This window comes from Camponotus vicinus, unplaced genomic scaffold (assembly GCF_025532165.1).
Source record: "Camponotus vicinus isolate PSW18456_S1 unplaced genomic scaffold, iyCamVici1.0 SCAF_1, whole genome shotgun sequence".
Lineage (NCBI taxonomy): Eukaryota > Metazoa > Arthropoda > Insecta > Hymenoptera > Formicidae > Camponotus > Camponotus vicinus.
In genome coordinates, this window is record NW_028141945.1 from 17,885,667 (window position 1) to 17,907,163 (window position 21,497).

At 34.0% G+C, this 21,497-nt stretch overlaps 1 protein-coding gene across 5 annotated transcripts in view; it reads right to left on the bottom strand.

The window, feature by feature from the left end:
* The window catches only part of LOC145959214 (uncharacterized), a 94,334-nt gene extending 77,777 nt beyond the window's left edge, over positions 1–16,557 (bottom strand). For 4 of the 5 annotated variants that reach the window (XR_014434942.1, XR_014434941.1, XR_014434943.1 and 1 more), the window contains exons 1-4: positions 16,362–16,557; positions 15,793–15,997; positions 14,261–14,407; positions 13,703–13,922 (exon numbers count right to left, since the gene is read on the bottom strand). Coding sequence is in view for 1 of the 5 variants with exons in the window: in XM_083077850.1 (XP_082933976.1) it covers positions 13,521–13,541; positions 13,703–13,922; positions 14,261–14,407; positions 15,793–15,997; positions 16,362–16,389 (621 nt within the window). In the remaining 4 variants the exon portion in view is untranslated. Of the gene's footprint in view, positions 1–13,441; positions 13,542–13,702; positions 13,923–14,260; positions 14,408–15,792; positions 15,998–16,361 lie in introns of those variants that run through there. The other variant, XM_083077850.1, reaches the window with a different exon arrangement.
* Positions 16,558–21,497: the final 4,940 nt, after the last annotated feature.

Consider the following 21,497-nt stretch of genomic DNA (forward strand, 5'->3'; position numbering starts at 1 on the left):
AAAATTTCACGGCTCGATTGAATACGTGCATTGTACTTCTACTACGTACAAGATATATTAAAATATAGATACTATACTTGAAATTATTATTACGTCCGTTTTTATTCGCCTGTATTCAATTTTATTCGTAAAATATCGAAAAAACACGTCCAGTAAAAATGCGATGGCAACTGAAAATTTCTCTTACCTTATGTAGATGCAGAAACGTAAAATATTACATACATTTGGCGGGATACAAGAGCGGTTGATAATTTTGATTTACTGTATTCGAATTTCTACTTAATATAGTGCAGATATTTGTGGCACAAATTCAACGAGAAAAGAAATGCAATAAATAAAATAATGCACAGATCGTGAATTTTTCATCTGTATATTCAAAGATTTAACGAAAATGAAATTTGACGATATAATTGCGTATTCATGAAACACATGTAATATTGGATCGATTATATTATTAACGAAGCTTGTAGGGGGATTAAACTCAAATAAGCATAATAATTATTAATTCCACTTATACCATAATTGAATCGAATCAAAAGGTGAATCCAAAGTATCGTCGATACTGACACGACGTTTCGGTTACTTTCGTAATTGCTACCTATATTTAGATATAGTGAAGGACCTCGTTAAAGCCACAAAGTCGACCGACACGGAATGGACGACCGGTTGGCAAAGCGGGGAGGAAGAGGCGAAAGAGAGAGAGGGAAAGAGGAAGAGAGAATGTATGTGTGCGTGTCAAACGTTTTCCTCGTAATTATAAAAGCAAAGTGTAGTCGACACGGTCGCGCGACAGTTTTTATCTTCCAGCCTCTTCATCGTTCATATATCAATTTGTGATTCAAAGCTTACAACGATCGCGCGCACACAAAGAGGAACAATTTTTTTTCTATCTCCCCCATCCACCTACCCATCCTCCCTCTTTCTGGCAACTCGCCGAACTTGATCGAGCGCTACTATACAACAAGGTATAAGCGGAATAAAAAATCGACGATAGACGATTTAAATTTCAATGTAAACCGCTCGCGGTTTCTTTCTTATTGGCCGCCGTGATACGAATGCCAGCGTATTGTGCGATTGATCGATCGATACTCTCGTAACCTCTCCGACGCGCCGGAAAACGTTACATTTTTACAAATCTCCGATCGATGGCAAGACTATTAAAAGATTCATTGGAATCGTCGTGTTTTGGGATTTCGCGAGCATTTCATCGCGATACGCACACTATTAAGCGAAAAATACCAGCCACCTTTTTCAATTTCGCGAAACTAAAATATAATCTTTGAACGACTATGTTTGCATAAATAAACTTTCTATTTGCAAAATCATTGAAAATCGTTTTGAATTGACCCTTTTTAAATTGTTTTAATTATCCGTTTGATTTTTCATTGCTTTGAGAAATATATATCCAAAGAGTATAAGGAGAACTTTCGAAGAAAATACATCGCGTAAATTCATAAAAAGAATACATATAACGAGTATGGTTCTGTAAAGTTAACACCTCATTTAAAAAATTTCAATATAATTTGAGAGCACATTTTAATGTTTTTTTTTTCAAAGAATTTCTAATAAGCTTCTAATAAATTAAAAATATTCAAATAAATTTTCTAAAAATATTTCTGGAAAAATTTAATGTAAAAAATAAGCAGATATGTGTAAAAAAATTGATAAAATATTTCCATTTCAATGAAAAATCGACTGGAATCATAATACTTTTCAATAAAACTTTTGAGGCGCTATTCATAATTCTCGGGAAATTGCAAGAAAAGCTAGAACTCGATTACATCTCAAATCTTAAAAAATAAGATGCTGACTTTGCAAAGGTCAGCGAGACGCGATCAAACGGCGGGCTCTAAATACGCTTAAGGATTAATCGCGGCCATTTAAATCGGAAGGAAACGACTTTACGGTGAAAATACTAAATACTCGGCGAGCTCTCAACCGAAAGTAACGTTGAAGAACCACGGCGGTGGAAGAGAGCGACGCCTCCTTCTCCTCCTTTCGTCAGGCGGGGGTGTTTCTGATGCTGTATATTTTACGCGGTTAGAGTTTCGCGTTGAAGCCAGGTTAAGAGCTGAACCCTGACCTATACTCCGACTAAAGCCAGAGTTCGTTTCGATGCGAGTCTGCTTGCCGACTGAAATATTCAGTCCATTCGTCCGTTCCAACTCCCTCTTTCTATCTCTCTTTCCCATAGCCACCCTCATCCTCTTCGTTTATTCCCTGCTCTTCTCTCGAGTCTCCTCTTTACACGTGCACATGCATCCGTACTCAAAGTGCCGCCCACGCGGACGCACACATGCACACGTATCCACGTTGCACGTCCATGTATCGATGTCACTAATCCTTCGGGCAACAAAGAAAAAGAGAACAGAGGAGAGAGATAACATACGATCGTTAATAGAAGCAAAAAGGTCGGTCAATTGATCGCAAAGAAATTGAGAAAAATTCTGTTGCCGTCGATGCGATTCAACAGTTAACGATAAAGATCCATAGTTCGTTTTAAACGATATCGTATATATGTATTTCTTATGTAAAACCAGGATTAAAGCGTCCAATGAAATTTTCATCTAATCTCTTCTCTAAGGGTTTAAAAAATTAATTTTTAAAACGATATATATTATTCCATTTTAGACGATATCGCATGAATAATTGTTACATAAAATCAGGATTGAAATGTCCAATGTAATTTTCATCTAATCTATTTCTTAAGAGCTTGAAGAAATTCATTTGAAATGAAGAAAATTAAATTTGTACGCAGACCAGTTAAACGTGAATTAATTATTCTGACTTCTGGTAAAATAATAATTTAATTTTCACATGTAGTGTATATTATAGATGAGATATAACTTCAAGTTCTCAATCCAACAGTATGAAAAAATCGATAAAAGGCACGCATAAGAGGCATGCATTACCAAAATCGCAGCTTTCCTATAAATGTCTAAGGCTCTCTCTCTCTCGCTCTCTCTTTTGCGGCTCAAATAGCGTCATGCGATTTCGTGAAAGTTACGGTTTGGACGTGACGGCTGAAATATTTGATTTTTATTGTAGAGATTTACGTGTGTAACGGAGTGAAATGTTACTATCGCGCATTCTGGCAATTCTCGTGAGTTTGTAAACCGCTCGTTGACGGGACGCACCATAAACATATCAATTGCAGTTAACGCTCTGTTTGCAGCAACAAGATTGTTGGCGTCCACTTGAAGGTCGAAACGTTTATGATAAAATCGAAAACACGAGCATAACGTACGTATAATATAACGTAACAGTTGTACAAGGGACCGCAAAAAATATACGCGTATCATGAAATCGAAGATCGGCGATTTCGTTTTAAACAAGATTGCTCCAAAGAGCTTGTCGTTTTGACGTGTTTTCTCACAACATGTACGGAATCTGCAAAACGCACATAACTGTATCTTTTCGCGTTAAGCGTATTAACCAACGTGTTTTTTCTCTTCTGTCAATTTGTACGGCAAATATTCAGAGCAAATAGACGCGTGAGGTTTGTGACGCGCATTTTCCCGCCATCATGCGCGACGAACGATTTTACGAAAACATTTCGCGCGAAATAGCCAGCGGAGAGGATTTCATTTTTTTTCCGTCGAAAATATTTAATTTTTCCGTCGCGGTAAAATTTACTTAAAACGAAATATCGTGGAGCCGTATATGCGACGCGAGGATATATGTATATGTTGCGCTCGCGAATAACTAATCCTACGGTTGATGCAATAGCATAGTCGTAAAAAAGGGACCATATGGAACACATGGAGAAAGAGAGAGAGAAGGCAAAACGAGACGAGCGAAGCGTATAGATAAAATTGAAGGAAAACGAAGGACTGGGATTATGCAGAACACTCGAGAAAGAAAAAGAAAGAAAGAGAGAGAGAGAGAGAAAAAAAAAGAGAGAGAAATGCTAATCTTTCGACTCGTCATCCATTGCATTCAGTGACGAATTCTAGCAAATACTCTACATTACTCTACAATGCTTTAAACGCGCGCTCTATATCGCATGCGAAGCTTCTTCTACATTCCATCATAAAAAGTGTAAGGGACGTAACAAACGAGCAAAAAATAGGGATTAGCGGATACCAATGTATTTGTAACAAACGATAGAGATGCACGTAAAATGGCGAAACTGAATGTTTTAACGTTGGAATAAATTATTTTTATTCCGAAAAAAGCGTATGATTTAATCGGCAATAAGTTAATAGTAATAAAAATTAATACGTATTCTTTCTCGCGTGTGTTATCCTTTTTTTTTCGAAACAAATCACGGATTTTATTTGTATTTTTCTCTCTTGACGCGATTTACGGCGAATTTTTCAGAATTTCGAGACACCGGAGAGCAACTTGAGAAAGACAAGAATGGTTTCCAAGATATATGAATTTATGTTCCTCTTAAAGAATGCACTTCTCCGTAAAGCACGTTACAATTGCAGGTGCATAAATCTACCTCGATTAAATATGCTCGTGTGTATACGTATGTGTGAGGAAGTGTGTGTGTGTGTGTGGGTGTGTGTGTGTGTGTGTGGGTGTGTGTGTATGTTGAGTGCCTCGTTACAATATTAGAACGCGCGCGGCTAACATCGATTTGCCTGTGTGTTACCGCTCGTGCCGATCGATTTTACGTCCAGTTAGCTGATTTCGACTACCGTCGAATCCGATAATGCTACCTATTGACGGGCGATTACGCGAAACGTGTCTTTGCCACGGGCGCAATTATTCAAATGAGATTATAGAAATACACGATTGCGAATGGAAGTGAGGTAATTGATGGACTAGATTTAATCTTTCATATTGCATTTATTTGATCAGAGGGAAAATTATCATTATTATGCTATGTAAAAAATCTTAACTTAAAACTTCGCGAGAGATAATAAATGTAGGATACGGAATGGATAAATTATCTTCGAAGGAGGAGATTCTCTCTCTCTCTCTCTCTCTCTCTCTCTCTCTCTCTCTCTCTCAGAGGACAATCCGATTCAGATTATCCAAACAATTTATGCATCCTATTTATGCGTCAGAACTTTTGACAGATCGAATTATAGCAGCTCAAACAACTCGTCGCGTACAATTTGTGTCTTTGCGGTCCGGCTTCGATATGTCGTATACAGGGTGACCCATTTTAACTTAGGCAGCCAAATAACTCGAAAAATAAGCAAGATAGAGAAAAATGTTTTAGACAAAAGTTGTATGGTTTCGAGGGGGCCATAAGATGGTATCATTGGTTTGACCTTGAAGAGTCATTTGAAGGTCACGTGAAGGTCACTTCAATTTTTTTAAATGGAACATCCTATATATTTTTGTACATTCTTGTAGCTCATCTCGAGAGCTTTCCAAAACACTATAATTAAGTACATTTTCGTTAAGTACTTTTTGAGTTATGAGGCTTGAAATAATTTCTTAATTTTACATAAACCGTAAAATATCTTGTAAAATATTCATTTTTCGATTACCTTACCTTAATAGTTTTATGTACAAAATAATGAGAGGAATCAATTGGTGTAAAGAAAACACATAGTTGTTTCGAAGAAAAAATATGTAACTTGCAATTAACAATTCCATATTTTTTCTTAAAAACAACTATGTGTTTTCTTTACACCAATTGATTCCTCTCATTATTTTGTACATAAAAGTATTAAGGTAAGATAATCGAAAAATGAATATTTTACAAGATATTTTACGGTTTATGTAAAATTAAGAAATTATTTCAAGCATCATAACTCAAAAAGTACTTAACGGAAAGGTACTTAATTATAGTGTTTTGGAAAGCTCTCGAAATAAGCTACAAGAATGTACAAAAATATATAGGGTATTCCATTTAAAAAAATTGAAGTGACCTTCACGTGACCTTCAAATGACTCTTCAAGGTCAAACCAATGATACCATCTTATGGCCCCCTCGAAACCATACAACTTTTGTCTAAAACATTTTTCTCTATCTTGCTTATTTTTCGAGTTATTTGGCTGCCTAAGTTAAAATGGGTCACCCTGTATACCCGTCGCGATTGACGAACGACCACAACAGCGTCGCCGCAATCGCTAAATGCAAAACCGATGGGTGCCCCGGTCCTGTTCCGCGAAATTCAGGTCCCCTTCGGTTAATCAGTTTTGACATGCAAATTGCAGTCGACAGTGTCATGATTCTTCGCAGGAATTTTGATGTCCGTAAATGAGGCGCTCGAGCTTCGTAAAGTGATGGCAGGACATGAAGATGAGATAACAGGTTCGATTTAGATAGATACAGATATTGTACGATGGATGCTGGGAATATTCGAAAAGCCCGCATTAAGTTTATCGTTCGATGATAACAGATAATGGTATAGAATGATTAAAATTGTGAAACTTTCCCCTCTACGAGAATTTTCAGATCGTATCCGAATAAAAGAAATTACGCTGATATATATTATACTCTGATCTAAGCTTGGGATATTTCAGTTTAATCCATAAATATTACGATATTAAAGTGTATGTGTTCAATATTTTTGATACAATATTTGATTTAAAATTAATTTTTAAATTTTTTAAAATATTTGTTATATTTTATGGTATCTTAGTATATTTACATATTAAATATTGCTGAATTCATTTAATCGTAAAGTGCCATTTTTAATCCTTCAATGTAACGATTAATATGACATTAATATATGACATAACAGTAATATAAATCAAATTTCAATAAATTATAATATATGTAAAAATTAAGATATTAGACTTAATACACAGAAAAAAAGGACATTCTTGTTTTGAAAATATATTTAGTTTTAACATGGAAATCTTGAAATGAGATTATATTGCGTTAATTAAAGAAAAATATAATTGCTTGAATAATTGTTTACTTGAATGAAGCCGTTTGATATAGTTCAATCAAGAAAAATATATTCTTATAATTTAAGATTTAATTTTCTTGAATAGAAAAGAAACAATGTTGGATAGAAAATAACATTTTTAAATCAAAGGTTATAATTTTCTTAAAGTAGAATTAAATAATTATATATTCTTGAGGTGACAATTACAATATTAAAATAAGACTATAATATTGTTGAAATTTAAAATTATTAAATTCTTCTAAGAAGATTAGAAATTGTTGCGTATATACGAAACAATGAACACGTTAGTTTAAGTATATAAGTTTTGATTTGACACTTATTTTTTTTCTGTGCATGTAAATATATATTTATTTAAATATATATTTGTTTAAATATTATTTATTAGATAACTATATAAGAAATTAGGCTCTGTGTATAAAACATAAACTTAAATTTAAAGGCCATAAGAGCTAAACGCGGATGATAGTGCGTAAGTTCAACGAGAAAATAAGTTACAGGGGGGAAAGAGGGATAATAATTAAATAAATTCTCGAATTGAGAATTATTTAAATTTGCTTGGTATCGTACCAAGAAAATTTGTGCCCTGCGCACACAAATAAGTTTCAACGAAAAACTTATTTTCTCGTTGAACTTACGCACTATCATCCGCGTTTAGCTCTTATGGCCTTTAAATTTAAGTTTATTATTTATTAGGTTTTAAGTTTCAGGCAATCTATAATTTGCGACAAAATTCTCATATAATTTGAGACAGAATTTTATTTATAAATTTTACGTCTTGTGTGTAAAACAGAAAATATTTAAACACGCATATAAAATGCATATAAATTTAAAAATACATCAAAATATTGACACATGTATATATTAAACATGTATGTATTAATAATGTTAATGTTAAAATAAGTATATTTTTCTTTTAGCAAAATTTCTAGAGAAAGAGAGCGAGAGAGAAATACATTTTCGAGATATCTCAATTTTTAATATGTCATCAATACAGTACATTTATATTTATAGTATACTTACTGTACTTATATCTTTTTATATAAAAAATTTTATAATTTAATTATAATTAAGTCTAATATATACATTTACATTTTTATATTGTATATATAAATATCGTTTACTTCAGAACAAGAAAACACACTTCGCTGCCATAACAGAATTTATTTTATGTTAACTCAAAATTTCTTCAAGTATCTTATTATAAAAATGAAAATATATATTAAATTTTATTATATATTAAAAAATTGAAATATTTCAGAAATATATATTTTCCGGAAGTTTTGTCAAAGAAAGTATACACATTTTCTGACAAATAATACAAAATACTCTCTGTCTGTATCAGTCTGTATCAGTCTGTATCTTATCTATATGGCATACGTTTCATAACCACGTGTCCAGTAGTTTACGTCCAATTCGCGTTATTACCCACTTTCTCATCTCTTCGAATAGGCCGATATCCTAACCGAGGATACAACCAATCGGAAAACGTATAGCTAAGAATTTCAAGTACGGACAGTTGAACCGTTCGTCCTCCTACGGGTCAAGAGATCTGTCGTCATCATCATTCAAGTTGCTATCGGCGCGGTGACCGTCGCGAAAGTTCTTCAGGGACGGAAGGAAACGAGCGGTCGAGAGACGAATCCAAAGTCACTCCTGAAGAGGAACGAGCCTCAAGGGATACGCCGGAATATTTGACAACATGTTTCCCTAGACGGTCGTCTGAGAGGAATCTTGCCAAGATACGTACGTACGTCTTAAGATTCGCCGTTATCCTGCTCGTTTCGCAGCATAAATATAAATATAAATATATAAATTTCACACATGTGGAATTAAACCGCACGTTCTTATTTTATTTGAAATTTTTAGGGATGAATTTATTCGGTCATTTATTCGATGATGATAAGAAGTTCGTCTACGAGTAGATGGAATATAAAAGAAGAAACATCAGTGCATCTCTATTAATTGGATCTAACTTTTATATAAGTTACATCGTTCAACAAATTAACATTCGAAATTAACGTTTGTTTGACATAGAAGCGGCTAGAAACAAAAGGATCTCAGGATCATCTAATGAAATCCCGATTCCCAGAGAGCTCACCAACAAGTTAAAAGTTTACGAACATTTCGCGCGCAATGGCTAAAAAAAAATTCGAGCGATCCCTGCGTCACTCTAAATCGTCCGACGCATTTTTCACGAAATGCGCCTTTCGTGCGTCAGCACGAATTTTCTCACGTTTCGCGAAACATACCAACGGAGAGTACTAATATCTCCGTCAACTAGCTCTAACGCTGGATTTTTTCACGAAAAGGTTTTGTTCGACGGGTCAAAAGTTTGAGAAAAAACGAAAAAGTACAATAGTGACTCGACTACGCCATCGATCTTATCGCGACGTACATCATTAAGCATGGTATCAATAGATTATAAGCTAAACAATAGATTTTTTTTAGAGAGCTTTTAGTTCCATAAATCTATTAATATACTTTGAAATGCGCGCATAATCATGTTTATAGACGCGTTATATGTTCCTTAGCGGCACTTCAATGTAACGTATAATGACGACAGCCACATAATAACGACGAAGTTGTGAATTAACGGGACGGTAGACACTAGTCTCCTATCCTCACGGAAGCGAGACGCATTCACCGTGCCAATCCAACGTTCTTGAAGCACGATAAGCACGTTGCTTAGAACCGCGAAATAGCTTAAACTGCGCGAGCAAAGATATAAATACCGGAAGACCGCCGTCTAAAGCACAATTAGCGAAGTTGGGATGGGAGCGCATCCCCCAAGTTAAGCCGGCTGTTCTTGGAGACAACTTGGCCGTTTTGCTGTCCAAAATAATAACGATGACACATATATAATCGCGAGAGGCGCGCACGCCAAAATGTGTGAAGATTCCCTCGTTGCGATGATAAAATGTGAGAAATGCGTGAGACTGCGATATGGAGGAAAACGAAAGAGGCTTTCTTTCTGTAGTAAAAAGACAACGCGACTTGAACGTAATACAATGTGTTTCAGGACGGCATTAAATTCAGTTAGCGTTGCTCTCGTCGCGACGAAACTTTTCTTCTACTTTACGTCGCCATCTCGAATAGTAAGTATATCGTTTTTAATTTTGCCTCGACGGGACGATCATTTCATTCCAGCCATAATTCAACGCGTAAACGAAATTATGCGAGACGAAATAATGTAGAAAAAAATTGTTTCCATGTTTTTATTGTCTTTGAAACCTACGATGACATGTGTTTAAAAAGATAATCCTTTTTAAACACAGATGTATCGAATGCGATGTTTTGAGCAAATTATTGCCTCGACAGAAAATTAAATTAAATCGCTAACGTCTTGAACACCAAAATAATTGATAACATATACATGAAACAGAAATGCTTAATATTCGCACGCAATGCGAACAATATTTTGAATGATCAAAGTCGCGGATTTAGATTTTGATACTCCAAATACTCAAGAATGATCTCTATATTTATTCGCGATGATGGATTTGCCGCAAGAAACATCCCTTTCCGTATCTGCAACGTCGATGTCGTTGCATTTCCTTACGCGTACCTTGCGATTTGTTCAGCAGGTAAAAAAGAAAAATATATTTATCGATGTAAATATCCGCTTAAACATTCAAATACGTTTGCGCAAATATTTGTGCCATCTTAACTAATCGTTCTTCACATACGTAAATTGGCGGAGTTTTAACATGTGTATAAGAGAAAAAGAGAGAGAGGGCGGAGAGAGAGCGCATCCTATACATAAGGAATAAATATTGCACTCGACATTTCACGTAATCTCGGTATTTTCATATTTGTTTCGTATCGCGTTTGCCACGCGCGTTTTGCGCGAAAAATTTGGTCCTTATCGGGAGTTATGTACATCATGCGCGTTGAATCTTACATACGACAGTAGTTGGAACTGTTTCCGTGTATTATCCAGCGGGAAGAGGCACTTTCATACGGTGTTACATTCGGAAAACTGTCAAGCGCTCTCAAGATTTCAAATAAAATGCGCATTTTTAATAAATGCATGTGTTATGTGTATATACAGGGTGACCCATTTTAACTTAGGCAGCCAAATAACTCGAAAAATAAACAAGATAGAGAAAAATGTTTTAGACAAAAGTTGTATGGTTTCGAGGGTGCCATAAGATGGTATCATTGGTTTGACCTTGAAGAGTCATTTGAAGGTCACGTGAAGGTCACTTCAATTTTTTTAAATGGAATACCCTATATATTTTTGTACATTCTTGTAGCTTATTTCGAGAGCTTTCCAAAACACTATAATTAAGTACCTTTCCGTTAAGTACTTTTTGAGTTATGATGCTTGAAATAATTTCTTAATTTTACATAAACCGTAAAATATCTTGTAAAATATTCATTTTTCGATTATCTTACCTTAATACTTTTATGTACAAAATAATGAGAGGAATCAATTGGTGTAAAGAAAACACATAGTTGTTTTTAAGAAAAAATATGGAATTGTTAATTGCAAGTTACATATTTTTTCTTCGAAACAACTATGTGTTTTCTTTACACCAATTGATTCCTCTCATTATTTTGTACATAAAACTATTAAGGTAAGGTAATCGAAAAATGAATATTTTACAAGATATTTTACGGTTTATGTAAAATTAAGAAATTATTTCAAGCCTCATAACTCAAAAAGTACTTAACGAAAATGTACTTAATTATAGTGTTTTGGAAAGCTCTCGAGATGAGCTACAAGAATGTACAAAAATATATAGGATGTTCCATTTAAAAAAATTGAAGTGACCTTCACGTGACCTTCAAATGACTCTTCAAGGTCAAACCAATGATACCATCTTATGGCCCCCTCGAAACCATACAACTTTTGTCTAAAACATTTTTCTCTATCTTGCTTATTTTTCGAGTTATTTGGCTGCCTAAGTTAAAATGGGTCACCCTGTATATATCTAAAATGAACATTTCCAAGCAACATTTCGCGATATGTAGCTTTTATACCGCGCGTTGCAAAAAGTACAAGATACGAGATATATACAAGATGGTCGAACAGCGCATGAATTGATACGATTGCACAAAATGAGGAATGAATTAAATTAAGAGAAACGATCGGAGCGATGCAAGCCGAGCTATAGAAGAGATATCAAAATAAATATCAAGAGAATTAATTCGTTTTGCTTGAGGTCGTTAATGCGGGATGGCTTAATGCCAGTCGTGTGTCCTATACACGTTTCACGAATCCCGAGTTATCAACTCTCAAAGTCACTTGCTCGAATTCCAGTCCAACGTGCGTTAAAGCCGAAAGATCTCATCGTGTTCTTATCTTATAACCGAACTTGTCGGCAAATGGAATGCAACACATCTAGATGGTATCTGTTGCGAACCGCGCTCGCATCCGCTCGTCGTCCATAAACTTGCAACGATATTCGCTGAGAAAGCATTCGCCCCCTTTAAAACTATCGAATAATCAAGTACTGCTGTTATGCTTGCTGCGTTTACGCTCGATACGTTTCTCTACGATATTTTTAACGTGCATCGTTAATATTCTAATTTACGAGGCGGCTTTATTTTTTTCACTTTATATCTATTATTAAAATGCTGTTAAATTTATCAGTCTGACCTATCAGCGTACCTATTGATCGAATCCTCTGCATTATTTATGTTGATAGAAGAAACTATTTAAAACTAATGATTATATATCTATTTCAAACACAAACATCATCATCAAAGTGCATCGACTATACATTGATGGCAACATAAATTTTGTCGATGCAGTTGTTTTGATAACGAAATAATAGTTACATGAGTGCGTAGTCTGTTTACTCGATTTGCGATTAAAACAAATTTTATTTACTGGAGCATCTTTTTATTTTTGTCAATTAAATATCTCCTACAGATATATAATAATATATGACAATCTCTGAGGTATCATCGATATGTTGTCATCCATAAACCAATCTTTATTCGAACCGCAGTCAAGTCTGAAGTGAAACCGTATTTCTTTTACGCAACCATACCGATTCTCGCTCTGAATTCAAATCATAAAGTTGGTGAGAGAAACGACCACCTCTCTTGTAAGCGTCGAGCAGAACGATTGCTCGTGAACCGCGCGCGCATCAACGGCGCTCAATTTGGAAATTGGTGTCCATTGGAATTGGAAATGAAATTTCGTAAACGTACAAATGTGGAGTGGCAAATAGGGTTGCAACACTGGTTACATCCGTAAAGCGCGGGCAATGTACCGTGTGCACGGCGCGCGCCATCGATCTCGTGGGAACCGATTTATGTTTACGAGTCCACATGGTGAAGCAAACGACGCTATGTAAGGAGAAAGAAACTCCCATGTATTTCTTTTCATTGTTATTGTAACCGTATAAAAATTCATCTGAAATAGAAGACGTTTTAGCAACAAAATAAATATAAGCCGTATGAATATAATCTTAAAGAAATGTTATCTTTAAAAATATAAAAACATTATATATCACTTACGTTACTATCTTCTTAAAAGGAAATAAATAATATTTTTAATTATTTTCGCAAAATATAAGTATCAAATATTGTACTAACACAATAAGATTATCAGGATTCCTTTTTAAAAAGAATATATTTAACGAATTTACATTACTCTTTTTAAAATAAACATCTACTTTGGGATGAATTTCTTTCTCTCTCTCTTTCTCTTTCCTTCTTTCTCGTTCATATCGCGAGGTTACAGATGTTGATGTTGTGCCTCCGGAGCGTGCAACATAGACAAAAGTGAGAAACTCTATCGAGGCAATCTTACAGTTAAACATCTCTGTTCGCGCGCGCGAATATAGCGGGGTTTAATCAGAGTAAAGTGTGCGGCGAGAAAAGTCGTCAGCTTCTGATATTTCGCTGTGATTTACCTACCTTGCGAGCGATAAAAAGCCCCGGCCTTGGTAGTCGGTATATGATGCATAGTGTTAATAATGTTCTCTCCTTCTTGCTTATCCTCTTATTTTCTCCGTCCTTGTCAAGCTTCTCCACTTTTACCAGTCGCGGCGCGTCTCTCCTCACGTCCTCTACGTCTTCTCGTTTCTCTCCCGACGGAGCCCCTTCTCTCAATCCAGACTGAAGTATATGTGTTACGCTAGAAAAATACGTATATACATAAATATATGCTCCAAAAGCTGCTGGGAATTTGTACTTAATCGTACATATCTTAAGATACATTCTTAATGCATATGCACGGTTTCGAAGGCTATTCAGTGTTTTATATATTTTTTTTATGGAACTTCAACGCTTTGGATGAATTTATCTCTTTTAAGTAATAAAATCTTCGGACTAATCTAGAAAGCTATTTCTTTCTACAATATCTGAATAATTTCTTAAAATCATTTTTCTGTTATTCTACTCTTCGCATCTTTCTTTCCATCGATTTTACGTAATTTAATATTTAGAAATTAATATTTATATTAATTATCTTACTTTCTCCATCTCCTGTCTTCGCCGAGCTCCTCCATTTTTTTCTGTCGCGGCGCGTCTCTCACATTCTCTACGTCCTTCACGTCTTCTCGTTTCTCTCTCGACGAAGCCTCTTCTTTCAATCCAGACTGAAGTATACTATGTGTTACGCTAGAAAAATATGTATATGCATAAATATATGTTCTAAAAACACTGCTGGGAATCTGTACTTAATCGTACATATCTTAAGATATATTCTTAATGCATATGCACGGTTTCGAAGGCTATTCAAATATTTTATGTATTCTTTTTTTGCGGCACTCCAATGCTTTGGATGAATTTATCTCTTCTAAGTAATCTTTGGACTAATCTTAGAATAATATTTAGATATTAATATTTATATTAATATTTAAAAAATGCTAATGCCGTCTATATTGATCATGATCGAATTTATTGTCGACGATACCTCGCGATAGGAGAAACGTCAATATACTCGAGATTTATTTTTCAATACCTATTTGGAGGGAAAAGAATTGCGATGAAGATTAATCGACGGAATGAAATGCAGAACTGTAGAGTTTTTTTATCGATTAAAGAATTAAACAGAAAAATTTATCGTCACGTATATGAGAACGTGTCGATTCCGGAGAATCATGGGATTAATACCAAGTTCTCATTGGTCAATTCCAACTTTCCCATTTTACCCGAAATAGAATCGTGTAAAAGGGTGACCGATAAATTAACGACGTATAATATCGCGCACATTATGCCGCTATAAAGATAATTGCGGTCAACAATGCGAATGCAAGTATAATGAAATTTACACACAATCCGGGGCAAACGGTATTAATGGTACAAATGATGTTGTTACGTTATCCAATACATGTTTAACCGAAGTTCGTTGATGGGGAAATATCAGTGACGTTGTACGCGTGCAGAACTATTCAAGAACCATGTTATGCGTTTCTAAAGATTGCCATTGCGAATGGTTTAATCCTTCAAAACGTATCGAACAGCATTACATATTTAAAACATTATATAATAAACCACTGTATTCTCTTGCTCTCTTTACCTCTCTCTCTCTTTCTCATTTATTTATAATTAATTTTATCATCTCTAATAATTAATTTGAAGTATAATTTATAACGTATTGCATTTTTAACACACAAGCAATGTTCATCAATGTCTCCCGCTATTTTTTTTATTATTATTAAATCTAGCATTTATAAATCAGAAGACTTACAGATTTAAGAGAACCAAGTTGACAATTGATCCTGCGTCGAAAAATAATTAATAATAATTTAATAAACATCCGCGACTCAGATTCGCATACGTCAGATCCTACATACTCTGGACGTCAACGACGATTGGTCTCGCCGATAACGCCGCGTCTCGCGCAGATGTGCACATCCTGCCTTCCGGGGTGCAGGTGCGAACGTACATGTATGCACGCGGACGACTCATAATGGAATATGCACCGTTGATACGAGACGATATCACCCCTTCCCTTTCCCTTCTCACCGTCCGAAGACAACGCGCTCGCTAACAAACCTAACCTAAACACAACGGCGGTCCTTATCGTATTCCTGTCACCTATCGCCAGGCTGCACCCGTTGCAGCACATTAGAAACGTTGTCGTCTTCGTCGCGTAAGCGCGTCGCATTCCAATGCGCACCAGGACGGACCGCCTGCTGTCATTCGTGTTGCGGGATAAAGTTATCGAGCATTTATACATCGATATTTCGAACATCGCTGAATGCGCTGGAAACCATTCAAGACACATTTTATTTTGCAATAATTAAAATGATATATTTTTACGTATTAATCGAATAAGTCATACTAAACAAAATACATAGACATATTATTTTATTATAAGAAAAAAAATGAGAAAAAGCTCCGAGATTTTTTTACAGTTGAGTGATTACAGTTTCTAAAATATCAGAATTATAAAATATTTTATCGCGAAGCGCTAAAATAATGATGATAATAAATTATCAAGCATTAATTTCAAAAAAACTTTTATCAGGTACTCTAGAAAATCATTCATATATAATACATCGAATTGAAAATTTGAAGCGGTTTATCCTTTAAAGAGGATTTTCCATGCGTTTTAAAATGAGCTTACCTTTGCAAAATAGAAGTAACGGTCGCATAATGAATTATGTGTTCATTTGCTCGAAAATTGATGCCTTCCTTCCATTTCCTCCTTCGTGCACTCATGATGGCGAAGTTCTGTCGATAATTTGTCGATGATTTGCGTTTTTTGATTTACTATGACACGAAAATAACATGCACAATTAACGCAACACAAAGACGTGACGACATTTCGATGGTGAATTCAAGAAATGATACCGATGTATTGGCGCTAAATTCAAAGTGATACCAGCGCGCCAATTTTTGTATGATAGCGCCATCTCTATTGGAAAAAACGTTTTCACATTTCAAGAAATTGTCCGAGGGTACAGAAAGAAAAAGAGGTAGTAAACTGTTGATAATTGGGCGAAACATTACCGATAATGAATAAAAGTGTAAATAAAATTTAAATTTATGGCTACCCAGACAGCACACATATCCAAAAGACATCTAAAAGACGACTTAAAGACGTCTTAAAGTTCTCTAGACGTCTTTAAGACATCTTTTGGTCTTTTTGTGCTGTCTGGGTAATACTGTGAAGGTGAAAGCACATAAAATTGCATAGGCGCATAACCATAAGCATAAGGAAATTAATTGGTCCACAAATATATGCATAAGAAAATGAAGCAATCAACCCAGTGAACACGTTTTATAACGGCAATATAACATGAAAGTTACATGTAATGTAAAATTTGCTACATGCAGGTAATATAACTGTTATATATTGTTTTGGCATTACAGTTATGTAACAAAAATTGTGTAATTGTTACATAATATGCTTGTATCAATGTTAATATAACTTTGAGATATTCTGATAATATTAATCAGAGAGAAGAATGAGAGGTGTCATGGCCCGCTTTTAGGTGATCCCTGAAAGCGATACGCTCTCTGTGGACCTTAAAAACGTGCACCTAAACTACGAAGCCAAGGTGCACGAATGTTCTCAGAGGGTAACATATAAGGTGCACAATTTTTGGTTCTATTCCGTGCTATGTGCACAAAATGTCGGTAGCACCAGTGCTGTATAGCAAGGTGCTTACAATATCAAATAAATTTTAATATAAATGAGAAATGACGAATTTGCGATCCTCTCACACTCTCTCTCTCTCTCTCTCTCTCTCTCTCTCTCTCTCTATATATATATATATATATATATATATATATATATATATATATATATATATATATATAATTTTTTTTTTGATATATGAATTTGCAATGAGCAGCGACATATTTTTTCTTAAGAACAATTATATGTTTTTTTTACATTAACTGATTCCTCTTACTATTCTATGCATAAAATTATTAAAGTAAAATAATCGAAAAATGAACATTTTATCAGATATTTTATAATTTATATAAAATTATGTCAACTTAAAGAATCAAATATCTCGTTAACTGTTCAATTTTTGACTATACTATCTTTATAACTTTTTACATGGAATATTGCGAAGAATCGATTTATATAAAAAAATTAGGATGGTTCCATTAAAAAATATGAAGATAATCTTGAAATTTCTAAAACGCTTCCACTTACGAAAACAATATTACTAGCATATCATGGTCCTTTTAATCGTACAATTTTCGTAATTACAATTTTTTCATATCTGTAAAAATAGCGTTGATATTTCAAGTGAGCAAAGTTTTATATACATATATGTGTGTGTGTGTGTGTGTGTGTGTGTGTGTGTGTGTGTGTGTGTGTGTGTGCGTGTATAGCGTATACGAGTTATGTGAGCAAGCGAGAAGGTAATAAGAGAGAGCGAAATGGCAATAAGAGCGAACGAGATAGCAATAGCACGAGCAACGAAGACTTGGAAATAGAGTCTTTCTTGCAGCCTGGCATACTATTTCTCTCTCGCTCGCTCCTATTACTATCTCGCTCGCTTCTGTTATTGTTTCACTCGCTCTTACGTACTCATATACTGTCATGCTCATCTCGTTATCAAATCTGCCGCTGGCAAGCGGCCGATGACAAATTATGACAAATAAATAAGTTAATTATTTTAAGATATATTTATAAGGGTATAGAAGTAATTTTAATGGAATAATGAAAATTTTGCGATTAAAATAACAAACATGGTATCAATCGGATAAACGTAGTTAAATATATAATCAAAATTTTTATTATCAGACCAATTAAAAATTATCCGATTTACGTCGTGTTTGATATCATTTTAATCGCAAAAATCTCAATAATTCATTAAAATTACTTTCAAATGGATAAAATAAAAATTAGGAGCTTCAGTTTTTATTTTATAAGATGTTTACATTCGCGAGGAAGCCGAGTCCGCTTATCTTTACGACCTGTCAAGTGCGAGAGCGACAGCGAAACCGCGAGTCGAGAGCGAGCGAGATGACCTATCATCAAAGAATTCCGAAGTCTCTTACAATCGGCTTCTTCACTTCCTCTATCCATTCGCAATTTACGAGATTATAAAGTAAAAACTGAAACTTTTATTTTTTATTTTATCGATATGAAAGTAATTTTAATGAATTATTGAGATTTTTGCGATTAAAATGATATCAAACACGACGTAAATCGGATAATTTTTAATTAGTCTGATAATAAACATTTTGATTATATATATTTAAATACATTTATCCGATTGATACCGTGTTTGATGTTATTTTAATCGCAAAATTTTCATTATTCCATTAAAATTACTCGCATACCCTTATAAATATATCTTAAAATGATTAACTTATTTATTTGTCACAATTTGCCATCGGCCGCTTGCCAGCGGCAGGCTTGATAACGAGATGAACATGACAGTATATGAGTACGTAAGAGCGAGTGAAACAATAACAGAAGCGAGCGAGATAGTAATAGGAGCGAGCGAGATAGTAATAGGAGCGAGCAAGATAGAAATAGTACGAGCAACGAGGACTCGAGCTCGAGAATCGGATTTTTCTTGCGCGCTATTATTTTCCTCTCGCTCGCTCCTATTACTGTCTCGCTCGCTCCTATTATTGTCTCGCTCGTTCTTGTTGCTGTTTCGCTCGCTCTCGATTCTTGGGTCCGCTTATCATTCCGGGCTATCTATCACGACTGCCAAGTGTGACAGAGAAAGCAAGACCATGAGTAGAGAGCGAGCGAGATGACCTATCATCAAAGAGTTCCGAAGTCTCTTACAATCGGTTTCTTCGCTTCCTCTATCCATTCGCAATTCACGAAAATGTAAACATCTTATAAAATAAAAATTGAAACTTTTATTTTTAATTTCATCGGTTTGAAAGTAATTTTAATGAATTAAAGAGATTTTTGCGATTAAAATGATATCAAACACGACGTAAATCGGGTAATTTTTAATTAGTCTGATAATAAAAATTTTATAATTATATTTAACTAAATTTATGCGATTTATATCGTGTTTGATATTATTTTAATCTCAAAATTCTCATTATTCCATTAAAATTACTTTCAAATGAATAAAAAATGCATTTAATTTTTTGACATATATTCGTGAATATTATAAATGAAGTCTCGTGTAAGAAACTTCGGAATCTGCGACATCGGGAATTTTTTCATTATTTATAATAATATACGACTTTAAATTGCCATAAAATAAAAACTAAAGCTTTGATATTTTATTTGATCTTTTTGATTAAAAGGGATTAATGAAATTTTTGAAATTGAAAATTATTCTAATAAAATATTGAGTTTAATGTGATTTCAATCGTAAAAATCAAATTAATTCTAAAGTTATGTTCAGTAAGATAAATTAAGTAAAGTACAATGCAACATTTTATACAATGTAGTCTTATTTTCAAAATTATAGTTTAAATTAGACACTATTAATTTATTAAAATAAAACTATAATTATGAGAAATTAAGAGTTTTATTATATACATGTACACATTGATTTTTACGATTGAAATCACATTAAACCCAATATTTTATTAGAATAATTTTCAATTTTAAAAATTTCATTAATCCCTTTTAATCAAAAAGATCAAATAAAATATCAAAGCTTTAGTTTTTATTTTATGGCAATTTAAAGTCGTGTATTATTATAAATAATGAAAAAATTCCCGATGTCGCAGATTCCGAAGTTTCTTACATGAGACTTCATTTATAATATTCACGAATATATGTCAAAAAATTAAATGCATTTTTTATTCATTTGAAAGTAATTTTAATTGAATAATGAGAATTTTAAGATTAAAATAATATCAAACACGATATAAATCGCATAAATTTAATAATTAAATATAATTATAAAATATAATTATAAAATTTTTATTATCAGACTAATTAAAAATTACCCGATTTACGTCGTGTTTGATATCATTTTAATCGCAAAAATCTCTTTAATTCATTAAAATTACTTTCAAACCGATGAAATTAAAAATAAAAGTTTCAATTTTTATTTTATAAGATGTTTACATTTTCGTGAATTGCGAATGGAGAGGAAGCGAAGAAACCGATTGTAAGAGACTTCGGAACTCTTTGATGATAGGTCATCTCGCTCGCTCTCTACTCATGGTCTTACTTTCTCTGTCACACTTGACAATCGTGATAGACAGCTCGGAAAGATAAGCGGACCCAAGAATCGAGAGCGAGCGAAACAGTAACAAGAACGAGCGAGACAATAATAGGAGTGAACGAGACAGTAATAGGAGTGAGCGAGACAGTAATAGGAGCGAACGAGACAGTAATAGATGCGAGCGAGAGGAAAATAATAGCGCGCAAGAAAAATCTGATTCTCGAGCTCGAGTCCTCGTTGCTCGTGCTATTTCTATCTCGTTCGCTCTTATTTCACTCGTCCTTCTCGCTTCCTCACGTAACTCTCGCATCGCTTTTATGCATATATACGTACATACATACGTACATACCACACATACCCCCACTCACACATATATATATATATATATATATATATATATATATATATATATATATACACACACATACATCTTTATTATTTAGAACTTTTATTCTTAAGAAATGTGTACGCGTTTTACATTAAAAATAATATCAAACTTTCTCTCTGTAAATATATAAATTATTTATTAATAGCCTAATAAAATATCTTATTTTCAAGTGTTGTAATCATATAATGAATAAATTTCTATATATATATATATATGAGAGAGAGAGAGAGAGTCATACAAAATTCATTAA